General features: G+C 39.5%; 1 protein-coding gene across 8 annotated transcripts in view; it reads right to left on the reverse strand.

Annotated features, from left to right (window-relative positions):
• Positions 1–3,274: 3,274 nt before the first annotated feature.
• KDM4C (lysine demethylase 4C) overlaps positions 3,275–19,082 on the reverse strand; it is a 443,948-nt gene continuing 428,140 nt past the window's right edge. For all 8 annotated transcript variants that reach the window (XM_082404367.1, XM_082404366.1, XM_082404370.1 and 5 more), the window contains one exon: positions 3,275–13,461. In XM_082404367.1, the coding sequence (XP_082260493.1) occupies positions 13,285–13,461 (177 nt within the window). In that variant the 3' untranslated portion in view covers positions 3,275–13,284. The remainder of the gene's footprint in view (positions 13,462–19,082) is intronic.

A 19,082-nucleotide genomic window follows, 5' to 3' on the forward strand; every position in this document is an offset into this window, starting at 1 on the left:
CAACAGGCACAGAAAAAAAAAATTAGACCCAAGAAAATCTTACTCTTTCTAGTCAAAGGACCCAGAAAAGAGCAGCATAGCAGGACAAAAACTTTTTGGTAGTACTCTACCCCAAACATAATGAACGGTCCCTGCCCATAGAGCCTCAGTGGAGACCAAGTAGGTAGTTTGGATTTCTGACCCTCACTTGGTGGTAGCAAGTGAGCCAGAGCAGTACTTCCCACCCCATCTCCCCCACCCCCACTGTTGTGTTCATGGAGACTGAGGGGAAAGGCTGGACTTGCTCACTTAGCAGCTGGAGGTCCTGGGTAGCATTTCTGTCCATGCCAGCATGCAGGAGACTGAGTGGGATTTCCCAACAGTGGGAGGCAGCATCCCTCACTTTCCCAACTAGAGAATGGGAAAGAGGAAGGAAGGAAGCTCTTGAACAGCAAGGAGCTAGAGAAAGAAATTCTTTAAACCTGCTCAGGATCTTGCTGACCAACACATGGAACTGACCTACATTAACTCAACAAAAAGTCTTAGAATGAACTAAAGTGGGGAATAGCACCCAGGTTTACAGAGTGGCCTCTGGGTAGCATGCAAACAAAGCAGATCAGAAGGGCACTGTAAGATCTCTGAAAACTAAATTGTCATTGGAACCACAGCCCACAAAATCTGACCAGGAGCACTAACTCAAAACAGGGTAACTCCCTGCTAAAAGAAAAGATTTAAAATAGAATACAAAGTCTTCTAACATAATACGCAAAATGTCCAGGTTACAATCGAATCACTTGTCATACCAAGAACCAGGAAAATTACAACTTGAAGAGAAAAGACTATCAACAGACACCAATACCAAGATGAGTTAGATGTTGGAATTATCTGAAAAATAAAGTTATAAAGTAGCCATCAGAAAAAAATGCTTCAATGAACAATTATGAATACTCTTGAAACAAATGAAAAAATAGAAAATTTCAGCAAAGAAATAGAAGATATAAAAGAGAACCAAATAGGAATTATAGAACTGAAAAATACTACAACCAGTATTTAAAAACCTCACTCAATGGCCTCAGTAATAGTTTGGAGATGACACAGGATAGAAGCAGGAAAGATAAATAGAATTTACCCAATCTGAACAAAGAGAAAATAGGCTTAAATGATCATCAGGGACCTGTGTAACAACAAAAGATCCAACATTTCTGTCATTAAAGTCCCAGAAGGAGCAAAGAAAGGGTGTGGGGTTAAAAACAAATTCCAAGAAATAATGGCTGAAATTTTTCCCGATTTGGTGAAAGGCTGAGAAGTTGAACAAACCCCAAACAAGATAAACCCAAAGAAATCAAAGGCAAGACACATTATCAAACTTCTGAAACTAAAGACAAAGAAGAAAATTTTGAAAGGAGAGAGAGAGTGGCACAATACATGTCCAGTGAGGAACACCAAATCTGGGGCTTTTTGTTTGTTTTTTTATTGAAGTATAGTTAATATATGATGTTGTGTTAGTTTCTGATGTAGGGCAAAGTGATTCAGTTATACATATATATATATATATATTACTTTTCATATTCTTTTCCATTGTAGTTTATTACAAGATACTGAATATAGTTCCCTGTGCTATAGAGTAGGACCTTGTTGTTTATCCATGCTATATATAATAGTTTGCATCTGCTAATCCCAAACTCCTAATTTATCCCTTCCCTACTCCCCCTCCCATTGACAACCACAAGTCTGTTCTCTGTGAGTCTGTTTCTCTTTCATAGATATGTTTATTTGTATCATATTTTAGATTCCATATATAAGTGATATATCGTATTTGTCTTTTTCTGACTTTGCTTAGTATGATAATCTCTTTGTCCATCCATATTGCTGCATATGGCATTATTTCATTCTTTTTTATGGCTGAGTAGTATTTCATTGTGTGTGTGTGTGTGTGTGTGTGTGTGTTTGTGTATACATATATATATACCACATCTTTATCCAGGTCAATGGGCATTTAGGTTGCTTCCATGTCTTGGCTACTATAAATAGTGCTGCTATGAACATAGGAGTGCATGTATCTTTTTGAATTATATTTTTGTCCGAATATATGCCCTGGAGTAAAATTGCTGGATCACATGGCAACACTATTTTTAGGTTTTTGAGGAACCTCCATACTGTTTTCCATAGTGACTGCACCAATTTACATTCCCACCAGCAGCATTTTTATTTGTAGACTTTTTAATGATGGCCATTCCACCCAGTGTGAGGTGGTAGCTCATTGTAGATTTTTTGCATTTCTCTAATAATTAGCGACGTGGAGCATCTTCTCATGTGCCTATTGGCTATCTGTATATCTTCTTTGGCAAAATGTCTATGTAGGTCTTCTGCCCATTTTCAATTGGGTTCTTTGTTTTTTGTCATGTTGTTGTTGTTGTTGAGTTGTATGAACTGTTTGTATATTTTGGAAATTAGCCTTTATTGGTCACATTATTTGCAAATATTTTCTCCCAGTACGTAGGTTGTTTTTTTTTTTGTTTTGTTTATGGTTTCCTATACTCTGCAAAAACTTATAAGTTTGACTAGGTCCCATTTGTTTATTCTTGCTTTTATTTCTATTGCCTTGGGAGACTGACCTAAGAAAACATTGGTACGAATTATGTCAGAGAATGTTTTGCCTATGTTCTCTTCTAGGAGTTTTATGGTTTCATGTCTTATATTTAAGTCTTTAAACCACTTTGAGTTTATTTTTGTGTATGGTGTGAGGGAGTGTTCTAACCTCATTGATTTACATGCAGCTGTTCAGCTTTCCCAACGCCACTTGCTGAAGAGACTGTCTTTTCTCCATTGTATATTCTTGTCTCCTTTGTAGAAGATTAATTGACTGTAGGTGTGTGGGTTTATTTCTGGGCTGTCTATTCTGTTCCATTGACCCATGTTTGTTTTGTACCAGTACCATGCTGTTTTGATTACTGCAGCTTTGTAGTATTGTCTGAAGTCTGGGAGGGTTATGCCTCCTGCTTTGTCCTTTTGCCTCGGGATTGCTTTGGCAGTTCTGGGTCTTTTATGGTTCTGTATAAATTTTAGGGTTATTTGTTCCAGTTCTGTGAAAAACGTCATGGGTAATTTGATAGGGATCACATTAAATCGGAAGCTTGATTTGGGTAATATGGCCACATTAACAACATTAATTCTTCCAATCCAAGAGCATGGTATATCTTTCCATTTCTTTGAATCGTCTTTAATTTCCTTTATCAACATTTTATAGTTCTCAGTATATAAGTCTTTCACCTCCTTAAACAGTTTTATTCCTAAGTATTTTATTTTATTTTTTGATGTGATTTTAAAAGGGGTTTTTTTTTACTTTCCCTTTCTGATATTTCATTGCTAGTATAAAGAAGTGCAACTGATTTCTGTATGTTAATCTTGTATCCTGCTACCTTGCTGAATTTGTTTATCAGTTCTAGTAGTTTTTGTGTGGAGTCTTTAGGGTTTTCTACATATAGTATCATGTCATCTGCATATAATGACTATTTTACCTCTTCCTTTCTGATTTGGATACCTTTTATTTCTTTTTCTTTCTGATTGCTGTGGCTAGAACTTCAAATACCATGTTGAATAGGAGTGGTGAGAGTGGCCATCCTGGTCTGTTTTTGGATTTTAACAGGAAGGCTTTCAGCTTTTCACCATTGAGTGTTATGTTGGCTGTAGGTTTGTCATAAATAGCTTTTATTATGTTGAGATATGTTCCCTTTATACCCACTTTGGTAAGAGTTTTTATCATTAATGGATGTTGAATTTTATCAAATGCTTTTTCTGCATCTATTGAGATGATCATGTGGATTCTGTCTTTTCTTTGTTGACGTGGTGTACCATATTGATTGATTTGCATATGTTGTGACCCTGGGATGAATCCAACTTGACCATAGGGTGTGATCTTTTTTATGTGTTGTTGGATTTGGTTTGCTAATATTTTGTTGAGAATTTTTGTGTCTATATTCATGAAAGATATTGGCCTGTAATTTTCTTTTTTGGTAGCGTCTGCTTTTGGTATCAGGGTAAAGAATGACTTTGGGAGTGTTCCCTCCTCTTCAAACTTTTGGAAGAGTTTGAGAAGTATAGGTATAACTTCTTCTTTGTATGTTTGGTAGAATTCCCTAGTGAAGCCGTCTGGTCCTGGACTTTCATTTGCAGGGAGTTTTTTTGTTTGTTTGTTTGTTATTACAGATTTTTTTTCACTGCTATTGACCAATCTGTTCAAATTATTTATTTCTTCTTGATTCAGTTTTGGTGGTCTGTATATTTCTAGGAAGTTGTCCATTTCGTCTGAGTTGTCCAATTTGTTGGCATATAATTGTTCATGGTATTCTCTTATGGGTTTTTTTTTGCATTTCTGTGGTATTGGTTGTTATTACTCCCTTTCATTTCTTATTTTGTTTGTTTGGGTCCTCTCTCTTTTCTTCTTGGTGAGCCTGGGTAGAGGTTTGTTGATTTTGTCGACCCTTTCAAAAAACCAGCTCTTGGTGTTATTAATATTTTTGTATTTTTTTTAATCTCCATTTTATTTATTTCCTCTCTGATCTTCATTATTTCCTTCCTTCTGCTGACTTTAGGTTTTGTTTTGTTCTTCTTTTCCTAATTCTTTTAGGTGGTAGGTTAGGTTGTTTATTAGAGATTTTTTTGTTTTCTGAGGAAGGACTGTTATCGCTACGAAGGTCTCTCTTAGGACTGCTTTTGCTGCATCCCACAGATTTTCTATGGTTGAGTTTCCATTGTCATTTGTCTCAAGGTATTTTTAAATTTCCTCTGTGATTTCATCATTGACCCATTGGTTTTTTAGTAGCTGTTGTTTCGTTTCCACATAATTGGTTTTTTTCTCATTTCTCTTTCTGTGGTTGATTTCTAGTTTCATGCCATTGTGGTCAGAAAAGATGCTTGATTTCTAGCCTCTTAAATTTATTGAGGTTTGTTTTGTGTCCTAGTATGTGGTCTCTCCTGGGGAATATCCATATGCACTTGAATATGCACTTGAAAAGAACATGTATTCTGGTTTTTTGGTTTTTTGTTTTTTTGTGTTTTTTTTGGATGGAATGTCCTGAAAATATCAATTAACTCTATCTGTTCTATTGTGTCATTTAGGGTCTCTGTTGCCTTATTGATTTTCTGTCTGGAAGATCTTTCCATTGATGTCAGTGGGGTGTTAAAGTCTCCTATTATTATTTTATTCCCATCAATTTCTCCTTTTTTGTCTGCTAGTACTTGTTTATGTATCCAGGTACTCCTATATTTGGTGCATGTATGTTAACAAGTATAATATCAGCTTCTTGTATTGATCCTTTTATCATTATACAGTGTCCTTCTTTATCTTTCTTCATGACCTTTGTTTTTAAAGTCTCCTTTGCCTGATATGAGTATTTTTTTTTAACTAATTATTTTTTAATTTTTTGTCTGCTTCAGGTCTTAGTTGCAGCATGCGGGATCTTTCATTGCAGTGCGTGGGCTCTTTGTGGCAGCACACAGGCTTCTCTCTAGTTGTGGCATGCAGGCTTCTCTCTAGTGGCATGCAGGCTCCAGAGCACATGGGTTCTGTAGTTGCAGCACACAGGCTGTCTAGTTGTGGCGTGTGGGCTTAGTTGTCCCGTGGCATGTGGGATCTTAGTTCCCAGACCAGGACTGAACCCGCATCCCCTGCATTGGAAGGCAGATTCTTAACCACTGGACCATCAGGGAAGTCCCCTGATATGAGTATAGGTAACCCCACTTTCTTGTCATTTCCATTGGCATGAATTACCTTTTCCCATTCCCTCACTTTCAATCTATGTGTATCCTTTGCCCTAAAGTGGGTTTCTTGTAGACAGCATATTGTAGGCTCTTGTTTTATTATCTAATCTGCCACTGTATTTATTTTGATTGGAGAGTTTAGTCCATTGACATTTAAGGTAATATTGATAGATATGTATTTATTGCCACTTTAAACCTTATTTTCTAGTTGATTTTGTATTTCATCTTTGTTCCTTTCTATTTCTGGTTTTCCTTTTGTGGTTTGATGGTTTTCTTTTGTATTATGCTTGAGTTGTCTTATTTTTGGTTTTTGTAAATCTATTACATGTTTTTGATTTGTGGTTACCTTGTTTTTCAAGTATGTTAACCCATTACTATATCTACTTGCTTTAGACTGGCAGTCATATAAGCTCAAACATATTCTAAAAAAAAAAATTACATTTTCTTACTCCCCTCCCCCACATTTTATGATTTTGATGTCCTCTTTTACAGCTTCATAATTATCCTTCTGCTGTTCACTGTAGTTACAATTGCTTCACAAAAAATTTTTAAATCTACGTGCTGGCTTATTTAAGTGATTTATTTTCCAATTGTGATTTTCTCTTTCCTATAGATTCTTGCTTTTTTATTTAGAAAAGATCAAAATTTCAATATTTTAGGATAAGTTTAGTATTGCTGTATTCTTTTAGTTGTTTTCTTTTTAACTTTATTTTTGGCTGTGTTGGGTCTTCATTGCTGCACACGGGCTTTCTCTAGTTGTAGTGAACGGGGGCTACTCTTAGTTCCAGTGAGCAGCTTCTTAACTATGGTGGCTTCTCTAGTTGCGGAGCATGGGCTCTAGGCACATGGGCTTCAGTAGTTGCAGCACGCAGGCTCAGTAGTTGTGGCTCGTGTACTCTAGAGCACAGGCTCAGTAGTTGTGGCACACGGGCTTAGTTGCTCCATGGCATGTGGGATCTTCCTGGACCAGGGATCGAACCCATGTCCCCTGCATTGGCAGGCGGATTCTCAACCATTGCGCCACCAGGGAAGCCCCTTTTTTAGTTTTTGCTTGACTAAGAAATTCCTTCTTTCTCCTTCTATTCTAAATTATAATCTTGCTGGATAGAGTATTCTAGGTTGCAGGGTTTTCTCTCTCAGGACTTTGAGTATATCTTGCTACTCCCTTCTGGCCTGCAATGTCTCTATAGAGAAATCAGCTGAGAGCCTTATGGGGATTCCCCTGTAACTAATTCTTTGTTTTTGTCTTGCTGCTTTTTGAATCTTCTCTTTATCTGTAACATTTGCCATTTTGATTATAATATGCCTTGGTGTAGGTCTATTTGGGTTCATCTTGTTTGGGACCCTCTGTGCTTTCTGTACCTGGATATCTGTTTCTTTCTTTAGGTTTGGGAAGTTTTCAGCCATAATTTCTTCAAATACATTTTCAATCACTTTTCTCTTTCTTCTCCCTCTGCGATCCCTATTATGCATAGATTGGCTTGCTTTATATTATCCCATAGGTCTCGTATATTGCTTTCATTTTTTTAGATTTGTCTTTCTGTCTGCTGTTCTGATTGGGTGAATTCCATTATTCTATCTTCCAGATCACTTATTTGTTGTTCTGCATTATTCAGTTTGCTATTCATTGCCTTTAGCTCAGCTTTTGTCTCAGCAAATGAGTTTTCAAACTTTAACTGGCTCCTCTTTTAGTTTCTAGTTCCTTGTTACAGTGATCTGCATTTCTATCAATAGCCTTTCTTAATTCCTTCAGTATTTTCATATCTCTGTTTTGAACTTGGGATTTGGTAGACTGGAGAAGTCTGTTTCATTGTTCTTTCACAGGTTTTCTCTTGTTCCTTTAATTGGGAGTAGTTTATCTGCTTTTTCATTTTACTTTTATTTCTCTGACTCTATGAATGTAGGAGAAACAGTTATCTACTGTGGTCTTGAAGGGCTGTTTTTATGGTAGTGTCCCTGAGTAGCCTGCATGAGTCTGGTATTTTTGGTGCAAGGGCTTTTTTTAATATGGGTGCCTGCCGTGTCTTTCCTCAGTGTGTGCTGGCCATTATCCCCTTGATAGGTGGTGTGATTGGTGTTGTGGTGACCAGAGCCTGCACCAGATGTTGAGCAGGGCCTCTTCTTTGCTCTTTGGCCATCACAGTCCTGTCAGGGGCAGGGTCTGCTCCCCAGTTGTTGGAGTAGAAGCCACCACATCTGTTTCTGAGCTGCAGTGTGGGATAGGCAGGACTGGAGCACTTCCACTGGGAGAGGAGCCACTGAGTATTCCTCTGCAGAGGCTGTCCAACAGCAAGAGCACTCTGTGGTGTTGTCACCTTTTGTGTGGGCTCACAGCATACAATGTTGTTGGCACTGCCATCAGCCCCACCTCAGCCATGGGAGTGCAAGCAATTGGCCCAGATGTCCCTCAGGCACTGTGCTCAGAAAGCCACCAGTGCAGATCCATAGGCACAGATCCACTGAAGTAAGGTACCAGGTTCACAGTAGTCGTGCATAGTCAGTCACCTGGACCCATCATGGGAGCTACAGATTCAGCACAGACCCCAGCCCCGCCTCCATGTACTCATGCCCCCAAAGCCCTCAGCTGCTAACTCCAGACCCACCCCAGCCATGGGAGCACCGTTAATCTTCTTGGATGTCCCACAGGCACTGAGTTTACAAAGGCACCAATGGCATAAATCCACCAAAGTCACAAAGCTGCCAGACAGGGCTCAGATTTTAGTCCTGCCTCTGCATGTGGGCAGCTGCTTGTGTGCTCCCAGAGCTTGCAGAGGTGGAGCCCTGGCCACTGTGAGCTTGCTGAGAATGAGGCTGCTATGGTGGGGCCTTGCCCTTCTCTTCACGTGTGTGTGTTAACAATGGGGCTTCTATGGTGGACCGGGTTCCATCTTGCACACACCCCCAGTTGTGGCCAGGGCCACACTCTAGCCCCTTCGGGCTTCTCTGTGCAGCCAACCGCAGTTGTCTCCCCACATCTGTCTTCTGAAGCCCGAGTTTCAGCACCAAGCCCCCACGCATACCAACAGATGCACCTCTCAGGCTGGGGAGTGCAGCAAAGTGGCCAGGACTATCTGTGCTTGTCTCTCTCCATTCTGCCTCCTGCAAGCTAGTTGCTGCACTCTCCTCTGAACCTCTGAAGCTCCCTTTCTGTCCCAGCTGATCTCCCCACTGGTGAAGGGGGCTCCCAGGGTGAGGGAACCATTCCTCTTTCACAGCTCCAACCCAGGATTCCTTTTTTTTTTTTTTCCTTTTATCCTACCCAGTTACGTGGTGATCTTTCTTGCAGCTTTGGTTGTATGAAATCTTCTGCCAGAGTTCAGTGGGTATTCTGTGAGAATTGTCCCCCATGTAGATGTATTTTTGATGTATCTGTGGGAAGAGGTGAGCTACATGTCCTTCTATTCCGCCATCTTGATCTCTCCTCACCAATTTGAATATTAATAGGTTTCTCATCTGAAGCCATGTGAAATGCACTCATGAAGGACACCAGTGGCCTTCTAATGAAGAATTACATGATCTGGGACTCTGCAGCATTTTCTCTGTGTTGACCTCTTCTTCTTTTTGGAATACTCTCTTCCCTTGAAGTCCATGACATCACAGCATCCTGGTTTCCCATTTCTTGGCCCCTTTCAGTGCTCATTCACAGGCCCCTCTTTTTCTACTCAACTGTGTGTAGCTATTTCCCAGGGTTCTGATTTCTTCTCACTTCTTGTCCTCCTCTCACACAACATATTCTCTCCCTGAGTTACCTGACCATCATTCCACTTGATTTTATTTATTTATTTAAGGCAGGTTTATTGAGATGATACTTACACATAGTAAAATCCACCTGTTTTGTGTTCAGTTCTATGAATTTTGACATAGAGTCCTGTTAGCACCACCACAGTCAAGATAAAGAATATTACCATTGCCCCAAAAAAGTTCCTTCATGCTGACCCTCTGTTGTCAATTTCCTCCTTCACCTCCAGTCCTTGGCAACCACTGATCTCTTTTCTGTCCCCATAGTTTTGCCTTTGCCAGAAGGTGAATTTCATGTATTTTTAAACAAAATAAAGATGATACTTTCCATATTTATACCTCTAATCTGTGCTGACCTGACAGTGCTGACCTGTCTTTTGAGCTTCAGAGTCATCTACTCAATGTCTTGATTGGGTCTTTTGATTCAAAAAAGAAGTTTAGAATCCTTACTTTTCTTCATGCATCAAGAAGGTTGAGTGATTCAAAAGCTACTTAACCTCTCTGAACCTTTGTTACTCTCCATGAAAGAGAAGAATATTTCCTTTGCTGATTTCTTGGGAGAGATTAAATAAGACAAATGCCACTAAGGAGTCTACCAGGCTCTGTGTACACAATAGATTCTCAGTACATCATTAATATCATTGATGAAGTTCCATTTCTTCAAGGGGACCTGCACCATCTGAGGATGGAGCATGGGGCTTCTGAGTCTCTAGCACACTTGCTGGAGAGGACAGGCTCCTCAGAGGCCCGTCAGTGTTGTATGTCTCAACAACACGTTGTGCGAGAGTTCCGATGACTGCACACCTGAATTCTCAGAAGCAGTTTGTGGTACAGTCAAGTATTGCAACCAACCAGTTACTTCATGTAATGAGAATGTCTCAGGATCTCTAGTTAGCTTCAAGTTTATGGGGCTGATTAATATCTAAAATGAGGATTGTTTCATTTCAGATCCTTTTTATTTAAAGGCAAAAATAAAATAGTGTTATCTTGCAGCATATACTCCTCTAATATGATTACTTGTAAGACCTCCAGGTCATTTACAGTAACAATCACGTTTCAGCCTTGCTTCACATTGGATGGGTACAAGGAGAAGTGGCAGACCCATTCACTCCTACTTGTTTTTGTATTCTGAGTCTTCACGTTTTCATATACCATTACCCAGTAGCAATTTATAATATATTCTGTGAAGCCATGTGATATTTTAGTGGATGCTTCTTCTCAATTTCTCTTTAGATGAACTAAACAGAAGTACCTTAATAAAAGTAAACTGACAAGGATCACATTGTTCTCATTTCAAACACATATAAAGGAACTAAAATGTTGTGAAATATGTCAGGCAGTTTCACTAATCCTCTAACCTCCAGAAAAAGGGCTTGTAATTAGAATTACATAATAATTATCCAGCCAGAAATTCTTTTTTTAATACTAGAAGGACTTCAGCTGATTTCACGCTACACATACACACTAAAAATGTAGTTAGTTTAATGCAAAGAAATTAAAATTACAATTGAGGTGTCACACGGTAAAGTAAAACAGCTTTACTGGTCTGTCTGGTCATAGAGCTAATAATGACTTTATGCAGAATGCAGTGAAACAAAGGTATCTTTCTCAAGAGCCAGAGTGCACTTGTGGCCAGCACTATTTTGCTTAGGCTATATACAGCTGTACTTGATTATAGGAACATTAGTTAAGTGAGACCATAAAAAACAGCTGTATTTGAAATCACATAGGACTCTGCACATTTTCTCCCTGTGGCAGCCAATCAGAAATCTTGCTGACAGGCGAACTTGTACAAAACAAATGATCCTATTTAGATTAATTCCTCTTAATGCCTTACACAGGCCTACTTTCCTGGCATATTGTGGAGACAGCAGGTCAGTTCCATTCAAAATGTGGAGATAGAAAAGGCAAGCTTGATTACTTGATAAAACATATGACTATACTGGCAGAAGACATGGAGTGCTCAGTCCTTGTAAAAATATGGCTGATGGGCTCTTCCCCAGCTCAGAGTTCAGCCATGAGGCACTCTGGAAAATAAGCAGTCAGCCAGCTAGCAGTCTGCAAAACCGAGTTTTAACTGTGGCTCTGTCACTACTGTTTCATCTTCATCTTCCAGTAACATGATACGTCCACACGTTTTGCCATAAAACTCTGAAATGCCCTCTAATGCCTAGCTCTGGGCTTTGGTCCACAGGATGTTAACCAACATCACAGACAGATCTAAAATTTGCTTACTTGGCTGGCCTCTCTGCCTCTGCCAGCGACCTGAGAACATACCTGGGCTAGCCCACTGAGTCCAGTGGGCTGATGGGGACACATGGAGCAGATGTGTGAGCTGGCCCAAGCCGAGGTCAGCACAGCTGCCTAGCCAAGCCCAGCCTAGATCAGCCAACCTGCAGACTCATGAGCAAAAGAAGTGCTTCTCATCACAGGACACAGATTTTGCAGTTGTTTGTTATGCAGCATAACTGTGGCCATAGTTAACTGAAGCATTACTGTGTGACCTTGGGCAAGCCCTCTTCCTTCCTCTCCTCCACTGCTCATCTGTAAAGTGATGGGAGGGATTGGAGGATCTGTACAGCCCCTTCTAATGAAGCTGAGGACCAAGAAACCTGGGATGAAAAGAGCTCCAGACTCCAGATGCTCAGATTTCTTCCAGGCCTGAAGATGGAGCTGAGGAAAACACTTCATCAGGCACTGTGGCCAGGTAGAGGAGCCTTGTCCCCAGTGGTATAGCCATAAATGTCTCACAGTGTGTCCACAGTTACGTAAACAGTGAGAGAAGAAGTTCTGACAAACCTGGGCTCCAGAATGTCCACAAAGCCAGCTCCCCAAAAAAACTTGTTTTCTATAGGTTTAAACCTAGACAAATAAGCAAGTTAGAAGACAGGATTGGAGAAAATGGAAATCTTTATTTTTAAACACTAGTACATTTCCAAGCTGTTTCAAAAAGGAAAAATCATATTACTTCAAAACTATGCATCAAAGCATATTTATTTTAAACTCTAATCTTACAAACACATAATGAAAGAAACATATATTTTATAAATATCTACTCAGAATATGTATTATGGAAAAAAAGTATTTAAAAATAACAGCCCCAGATCTCCCTCTTTAAATATATAAAATTCCCATACAATTCATAAGAATTCTTTCTCAAGAGCCAAAAACTTCACAAAGGCCAACAACTCAGTTCTCATCAGACACAATCAAAAGTAAAACGGATATTAAAAAATGTAAAATTTCTGTACAAGGGAAATGCAGATAGCATATGGGTAAATCTTATTACCATACATGCCATTTGTGTTTTAAAAATGTTTTATAAAAACTGCCATTTAAAACAAAAAAGTGAGAGTCCTTCCCTGACTGTGGAAAATATATAAATTATCACCCTCCCACCTGGGAATCAAGGCTCCCACCTGCTAGGGTTGAGGAGAGAAGTCTCCATGTGGCTCCCGAATAGGGACTAAGTAAGCCACACGTGGGGATTCACCTCCTCTGGCAGTGGCTTTTTTTGATGGGTGATTCACTATTATTCCCTTCTACTTAGAAAAATTCTTTGGGATCATAGGAGACAACTGCTAGGAAGTAAATGCAAGACTAGGAGACAACTTCAGATTGTGGTATCCAATTAATAATGCGTATTTTGTGGTGTTGGTGACCAAACTCTGGGAAGCCTAATTTTCCACTGTCAGAGACACAGCCCGTCACCTACCCCAGCGAAACACATGGCACAGCCCCAGGCTGTCCCTTCATCGTTCCTCTTCTAGCCCAAGTCATTCTGTTGCCTGCAGCAGTGTAGGTAGACTATTGCCTCTTCTGACACTTCTTCTGGAAAGAGCTCTTCAAAAACGTGCGGTAGACGGGGTCATCCACATATTCGTTCTTAAACCTGGAGCTCAGCACTCTCTGTCTCTTTTTCTCCCCTTGGATTATGTCTGTTCCATAAAATGTGTCTTCAAATCGCATGTCAGAGGCTGTGGACTAAGAACAGCCAGTGTTACACTGCAGAAGGGCAGGCACTTGACAGCATAAGAACGGACAAAGATCGGACTCAGTCAGCAGTGGGGAGGGTGCTGAGGCCCAGGGAGAAGGCCCCACGCAGGGGCCTTGGAGCCTCCCCACCTGCTTCCATTTAGCTCAGTTTTCTTCAGGATCGCCAACCCCCAGGGACTTTCCCCAACATGAGCAGGACTAAAGTCTTCTCATTTAAATCTCCCTCACCCTTCATGCCCCCTCTGGCTCCTGCCCAACCAGGTATATGACAAATTTGTCCACAGTCATCTCTAATTCACCCCTATTCCTATTTACCTCTGGGCCTCTGTCCCCACCACTTCCCTGAAACTGTCCTTGCTCGAGTCCTAGTTCCTAGGACACTTCTCTACCCTAAATTTATGTGACTACTCTGTCACCTAACTCTTGCATGAAGCTGTCATTTTGTAAGCCCTCCTCCTGCCTCTCCTCCTCCTCCTCTGGCTGCTCACCGTGGATGTCTCAGCGGCTCCCCTTTCTTAACTATTTGCTCAACTCTGATGCCCCTGAGGCTTTGCGTGTGGTCTTTTCCTTGCCACATATGCTCCCCGGGCCTGCCTGCCCACACTCACAACTTCAATTTCAACATAAACCGCAAAGATGCTCACATCTCTCGCCCCAGTTCAGACCTCCACCTGTGTTCAGGCCTGCAAACATGTCCAGCAGCCCAGCAGGCATCTCAAAGTGTTGATACTGGAGGCACTTTGAACCAACCCAACCTAAAGTGAACTCCAAGTCTTCCTTCTCCATCTCTGTCCTTCCTGTATTCAATGAACGGCAGCACCATCCCCATCAATTCTAGCTACACTGATCGGAAACCTGAAAGTTATTGTAAACTTCCCCTGGTCCCTACCCTATCCAGGGCCCCTCCTACATGTACCTTGAATCCCTCCATCCTTTCTTCTTTAACCCTACTGACCCCATGGCCCTCACACTTCCTCTCCTAAACCACTGTAACAAATGCTGCACCCCAGTCTATTTTTCACAGAACCACTAGAAGAAAGCTCTCTAAAATCTCTGATTATATGACAGCCTTGCTAATAGTCTTTCAGTAGCCCTACTGCCTTCAAGATGACGTCTACGCTTCCTAGGCTGGACATACATAACCAGGCATAATCCTACCCCATGCTTGGATTAGACTGAATTATTTGCAATTCCCGGCCACACCTTACTGGTTCATGCCCCTCCATCTTTAGATGTACTGTTTCCTTTGCATAGAAGATATCCTATCCTCTCTGCCACTGACAAACGTGAGGTTCCTTCTTTTGGGTTCCTGTAACACTCTACATGTCAATGCAGTAGAATGAGGGCAGTGGCAGAGATAAGGGGTAGGTAAGTGTCTCCCCATAGGGGGTGCCTTGAACCCCTTCACGGTGAGGATATTAGGGACTATGAACTGAATTTTATACATGTTCCCAACAGCAAGGAATGTGCCCTGACACAGTCACTGCTCAGTAAGTGATAGCTAGGCAAAGGAATGTGGGCTTTTTCCGTTATGCTCAGGTAAAGCTCACTTTTTTTTTAATTTAACTTTTATTTTATATTGGAGTGTAGCTGATTTACAATGCTGTGTTAGTTTCATGTGTACAGCTAAATGATTCAGTTATACATATACATATATTCATTCTTTTTCAGATACTTTTCCTATATAGGTTATTACAGAATATTGAGTAGAGTTCCCTGTACTATACACAATAGGTCCTTGTTATCTATTTTATATATAGTAATGTGTATATGTTAATCGCAAACTCCTGATTTATCCCTCCCCCCCCCCATTTCCCCTTTGGTAACCATACTTTTGTTTTCAAAGTCTGTGGGTCTGTTTGTTTTGTAAATAAGTTCACTTACACAATTTTTTTTTAGATTCCACATATAAGTGATATCATATGATATTTGTCTTCTCTCTGACTTAGTTCACTTAGTACGATAATCTCTAGGTCCATCCATGTTGCTGCAAATGGCATTATTTCATTCTTCTTATGGCTGAGTAACATTCCATTGTGTGTGTGTGTGTGTGTGTGTGTATACACCACATCTTTATCCATTCCTCTGTCAAAGGACATTTAGGTTGCTTCCATGTCTTGGCTATTGTAAATAGTGCTGCAATGAACATTTGGGTGCATGTATCTCTTTGAATTATGGTTTTCTCTAGATATGTGCCCAGGAGTGGGATTGCTGGATCATATGGTAGTTCTATTTTTAGTTTTTTAAAGATCCTCCATACTGTATTGCATAGTGGCTGTATCAATTTACATTCCCACTAACAGTGCAAGAGGGCTCCCTTTTCTCCACACCCTCTCCAGCATTTGTTTGTAGACTTTTTAATGATGGCCATTCTAACTGGTGTGAGGTGATACCTCATGGTATTTTGATTTGCATTTCTCTAATAATTAGTGATGTTCAGCAGCTTTTCATGTGCCTCTTGGTCATCTGTATGTCTTCTTTGGAGAAACGTCTGTTTAGGTCTTCTGTCCGTTTTTTGATTGGGTTGTTTGTATTTTTTAATATTGAGCTGCATGAGCTGTTTATATATTTTGGAGATTAATTCTTTGTTGATTCGTTTGCAAATATTTTCTCCCATTCTGTGGGCTGTTTTTTCATTTTTTTTTTAATGATTTCATTTGCTGTGCAAAGCTTTTAAGTTTAATTAGGTCCCATTTGTTTACTTTGTTTTTATTGTCATTACTCTAGGAGGTGGATTAAAAAGATCTTGGTGCGATCTGTGTCAAAGAGTGTTCTCTTTATGTTTTCCTCTAAGAGTTTTATAGTACCTGGCCTTACATTTAGATCTTTAATCCATTTTGAGTTTATTTTTGTGTATGGTGTAGAGAATATTCTAATTTCATTCTTTTACATGTAGCTAGCTGTCCAGTTTTCCAGCACCACTTACTGAAGAGACTATCTTTCCTCCATTGTATATTCTTGCCACCTTTGTCATCGACTGGGTGACCATAGGTGTGTGGGTTTATCTGTGGACTTTCTATCCCGTTCCATTGATCTATATGTTTGTTTTTGTGCCAGTACCATACTGTTTTGATGACTGTAGCTTTGTAGTATAGTCTGAAGTCAGGGAGCCTGATTCCTCCAGCTCTGTTTTTCTTCCTCAGGATTGCTTTGGCTATTTGGGGTCTTTTGTGTTTCCATACAAATTGTAAAATTTTTCATTCTAATTTTGTGAAAAATCCCGTTGGTAATTTCATAGGGATTGTGTTGAATCTGTAGATTGCTTTGGGTAGTATAGTCATTTTGACAATATTGATTCTTCCAATCCAAGAACATGGTATCAGTATATCTTTCCATCTGTTTGCGTCATCTTCAATTTCTTTCATCAACATCCTAATAGTTTTCAGAGTACAGGTCTTTTGCCTCCTTAGGTAGGTTTATTTCTAGGTATTTTATTCTTTTTTGATGTGATGGTAAATGGAATTGTTTCCTTAATTTCTCTTTCAGATCTTTTGTTGTTAGTGTATAGGAATGCAAGAGATTTCTGTGTATTAATTTTGTATTCTGCAACTTTACCAAATTCATTGATGAGCTCTAGTAGTTTTTTGGCAGCATCTTTAGGATTTTCTATGTATAGTATCATGTCATCTGCAAACTGTGACAGTTTTACTTCTTTTCCAATTTGGATTCCTTTTATTTCTTTTTCTTCTCTGATGGCCCTGCTAGGACTTCCAAAACTATGTTGAATAAAAGTGGTGAGAGTGCATATCCTTATCTCACTCCTGATCTTAGAGGACATGCTTTCAGCTTTTCACTGTTGAGAATGATGCTAGCTGTGGGTTTGTCATATATGGCCTTTATTATGTTGAGGTAGGTTCCCTCTATGCCCACTTTATGGAGAGTTTTTATCATAAATGGATGTTGAAAGCTTTTTCTGTATCGAGATGATCATATAGTTTTTATTCTTCAGTTTGTTGATGTGGTGTATCACACTGATTGATTTGCGAATATTGAAGAATCCTTGCATCACTGGAATAAATCCCAGTTGATCTTGGATTCGGTTGGCTAGTATTTTGTTCAGGATTTTTGCATCTATGTTCATCAGTGATATTGGCCTGTAATTTTCTTTTTTTGTGGTATCTTTGGTTTTGGTATCAGGGTGATGGTGACCTCACAGAATGAGTTTGGGAGTTTTCCTTCCTCTGCAATTTTTTTGGAATAGTTTCAGAGGATAGTTGTTAGCTCTTCTCTAAATGTTTGATAGAATTCGTCTGTGAAGCCATCTGGTCCTGGACTTTTGTTTGTTAAAAGTCTTAAAATCACAGTTTCAATTTCAGTGATTGGTCTGTTCATATTTTCTATTTTTTCCCGGTTCAGTCTTGGAAGGTTGTACCTTTCTAAAAATTTGTCCATTTCTTCTAGGTTGTCCATTTTATTGGCATATAGTTGTTTGTAGTAGTCTCTTATGATCCTTTGTATTTCTGTGGTGTCAGTTGTAACTTCTCCTTTTTCATTTCTGATTTTATTGATTTGAGCCCTCTCCCTTTTTTTCTTGATGAGTCTGGCTAAAGGTTTATCAATTTTGTTTATCGTCTCAAAGAACCAGCTTTTAGTTTCATTGATTTTTGTTGTTGTTTTCTTCATCTCTATTTCATTTATTTTTGCTCTGATCTTTATGATTTCTTTCCTTCTACTAACTTTGGGTTTTGTTTGTCCTTCGTTCTCTAGGTGCTTTAGCTGTAAGGTTAGGTTGTTGTTAGGGTTGAGATTTTTCTTGTTTCCTGAGGTAAGACTGTATTGCTATAAATTTCTCTCTTAGAAATGCTTTTGCTGCATCCCATAGGTTTTGGATTGTTGTCTCTTTGTTATCATGTGTCTCTAGGTATTTTTTGATTTCCTCTTTGATTTCTTCAGTGATCCACTGGTTGTTTAGTAACATATTATTTAGGCACCACATGTTTGTGGTTTTTGCAGTGTTTTTCATGTGATTGATTTCTAATCTCATAGTCTTGTGGTCGGAAAAGAGGCTTGATATGATTTAAATTTTCTTAAATTTACTGAGGCTTGCTTTGTGACCCAGCATGTGATCCTGGAGAATGTTCCATGTGCATTTGAGAAGAATGTGTATTCTGCTGCTTTCAGGTGTATGTCCTATAAATATCAATTAAGTCCATATAGTCTAATGTGTCATTTAAGGCCTGTGTTTCCTTATTGATTTTCTGTCTGGATAATCTGTCCATTGATGTAAGTGGGGTGTTAAAGTCCCCCACTATTATTGTGTTACTGTCAATTTCCCCTTTTATGGCTGTTAGCATTTGCCTTATATATTGACATGCTCCTATGTTGAGTGCATATATATTTACAATGTTATATCTTCTTTTTGGATTGATCCCTCGATCATTATGTAGTGTCCTTCTTTGTCTCTTGTAATAGTCTTTATTTTAAAGTTTATTTTGTCTGATATGAGTATTGCTACTCCAGGTTTCTTTTAATTTCCATTTGCATGGAATATCTTTTTCCATCCCCTCACTTTCAGTCTGTATGTGTCCCTAGATCTGAAGTGGGCTCTTGTAGACAGCATATATGCAGGTCTTGTTTTTGTATCCATTCAGCCAGTCTGTGTCTTTTGG

This window comes from Balaenoptera borealis (genome assembly GCF_965194805.1).
Source record: "Balaenoptera borealis genome assembly, chromosome: 8".
Lineage (NCBI taxonomy): Eukaryota > Metazoa > Chordata > Mammalia > Artiodactyla > Balaenopteridae > Balaenoptera > Balaenoptera borealis.